Source organism: Berghia stephanieae, chromosome 4, assembly GCF_034508935.2.
Source record: "Berghia stephanieae isolate SIO BIC M18660-M18661 chromosome 4, UCSD_Bste_1.3, whole genome shotgun sequence".
NCBI lineage: Eukaryota > Metazoa > Mollusca > Gastropoda > Nudibranchia > Aeolidiidae > Berghia > Berghia stephanieae.
The window spans coordinates 22,413,788-22,416,054 of NC_088363.1; the positions used below are offsets into that span (position 1 = coordinate 22,413,788).

At 36.1% G+C, this 2,267-nt stretch overlaps 1 protein-coding gene across 1 annotated transcript in view; it reads right to left on the reverse strand.

The window, feature by feature from the left end:
- Positions 1 to 270: 270 nt before the first annotated feature.
- Positions 271 to 2,267, reverse strand: part of LOC144971723 (uncharacterized) — a 27,090-nt gene continuing 25,093 nt past the window's right edge. The window contains exons 5-6 of the mRNA XM_078912796.1: positions 1,799 to 1,910; positions 271 to 1,369 (exon numbers count right to left, since the gene is read on the reverse strand). Of these exons, the coding sequence (XP_078768922.1) occupies positions 320 to 1,369; positions 1,799 to 1,910 (1,162 nt within the window). The 3' untranslated portion in view covers positions 271 to 319. The remainder of the gene's footprint in view (positions 1,370 to 1,798; positions 1,911 to 2,267) is intronic.

Here is a 2,267-nt window from a genome sequence, read left to right on the forward strand (position 1 = left end):
AATGAATATAGCCGTATCTTTCCATGACTGTGTCGAAGCTGATGAAGACTTGAGGGCTGCACTTGTTTTTTCTGAAAAGACATCAAGAACAAGAGAAACTTTCTGCTTTTCGATGTTAGAAGGCCTAAGGCAAACATTATTTAATTTAGACATGCGCAATGAAAATTCAGATGTTTCATGATCATATAGTGCGATCAAATCAGACCATTTAGCCATCTTCTTGTCTGTGGGGTCAGGAATATCTAAAGGTAAAAAAGCAATGGTACCAGTTCTTTCTGAAATCCAATTATTACGTATGTTCTTTAACAGGTGAACTGGATCATAAATCAAAAAAAAGAGGTTTGTGATTAGTTGAGATTGGGGATTTAGCAATCCAAGGCTTTTGCTCATCATCTCTGTCAAATTTCTGAAAAAAAGACTGATTTACTCTATTATTATCACATACAATGGCGACAACATTTCCTCCACATTCCTCCACAGTTGTAATGACTTCAGCAACCTGTTGAAATTGAAATTCAGAAGTTAATGAATGACACGGAACAAGTCTGGCAAGGAAAGATTTTGAACCAAAAAAACATTTCACCATAATACCAAGCATTGTTGTAGCTGCTCTGTCAGGATAATCATGAGCATAACCAAAGACTTCACCACCACGATACGACAAAGAGGCTTTGATGTAAATTTCATCCACAATCAATATACATCCCCGGTTGCGCTCACTGATGCTCCTGAAAATAGAGGTAAATAAAGCTGCATCACTCATATTTTTGCTGACAGCAGTAATTTTCTGTAAAGTAGAAATGGATGGTAATTGTAAATAATTCCTAAGCTGTGAATATAGAGAACGAGACAATGAATACCAACTAAAAGCAGTAAAAAGGTCCTCTGTGGAGTAAATGCGTTTACTTTTAGAGGCATTAAGAATGTGAACATTACGTTGTAGAAATTTCACATGTGGAACATCTTCATCATTGGAAATGACATACTTAATCAAGGCATCAAGCCCACTCCAACACTTCACTTGCTTGTCACTAGAAATAAAGTCTGGATAATTCTTTATTTTTCTGACGCCCTTGTAGCATTCAAATGATAAAGCCAGAGAACCTGAGGAAGATAATTTTTTAAAAAACATAGAAAAATCACAGATTGGACCATCTCTACGTATACTACAGAAAGTGTAGAGCCCTCTTGCCTTTTCAAATCCAACAACACCTCCTACAGGATGGCCAAGAAGCATGTCAATAAAGCGTTCATGAAAATCCTTTCCATCAAGCGAATCTCTTGCACGAAATTCAGCCATTTCATCAATAACAACAGCTCTTGACTCTGCTGTTGCTCTGTCTGTAGTACGACAAGTATGTCTGCCAGCCTGTAGAGGGATACAAGATTTTGGAATGTTAGGGAAAATAGAAGGTGGATTAGCAGGTCGAAAGGCTCTTCCGACGGTTCGAATCATTTCAGTGTCTTTCGGCCAATGTAAAGAACACACGCCCATGTTATCAGTCACATCCTCAAATTTCAATACATTAGGCAGACGTGAAATCCAAAGCCTTTTTGTTTCATCGTCAGTTGGAAAACGATAAACAGAAATCTTTTCATCTGATGCGGATGGTGGATTATCGCGAGTGGGACGATATCCACTTCGACAATTTACGACTGAGCACTTCCTCCCCATTTTATATTAAATCCTGTTGGAAATCACAAACAAATTAATCCTGAAATGTTAGAATGCTGTGGAAATAAGAATCATTTCATAAAAATCATTCTAAAAAGGGAAAAAAAATCAAATTTATCAGACTCTCATCAAAACACGCCATGTCTGATAACATTGGATGAGAAAGAGAAAGTAGAAATCTTGAGCCTTGACAAAACGAGGTTTCACTGCGGATTCTATGTCCGGTATGTAAGAGCTCCATGATCAAAACTCTTAAAGTGTGGATTTTTGCATATTATGAATCTATACAAAGTTATTCTGAACGATTCAGCACATAAACTTAACTCAATGTTCATATTTTTAATATTTACTATAAATGTTATAATTTACAAAGTTATTCTAAACGATTCAGCACATGAACTTAACTCAATGTTCATATTTTTAATATTTACTATAAATCTTATAATTTGCATAAGTTTTGCCCCGACACAATACCGTTTTAAAACGAGGTGTCACGTGATATATGAACGGTTTTATATCTGGGTGAGGTAGGGGCTGGCATTTTAATCTAATTTGGAAAATGTGGAACTTGTGTTAAATGTGTATGTAGAAT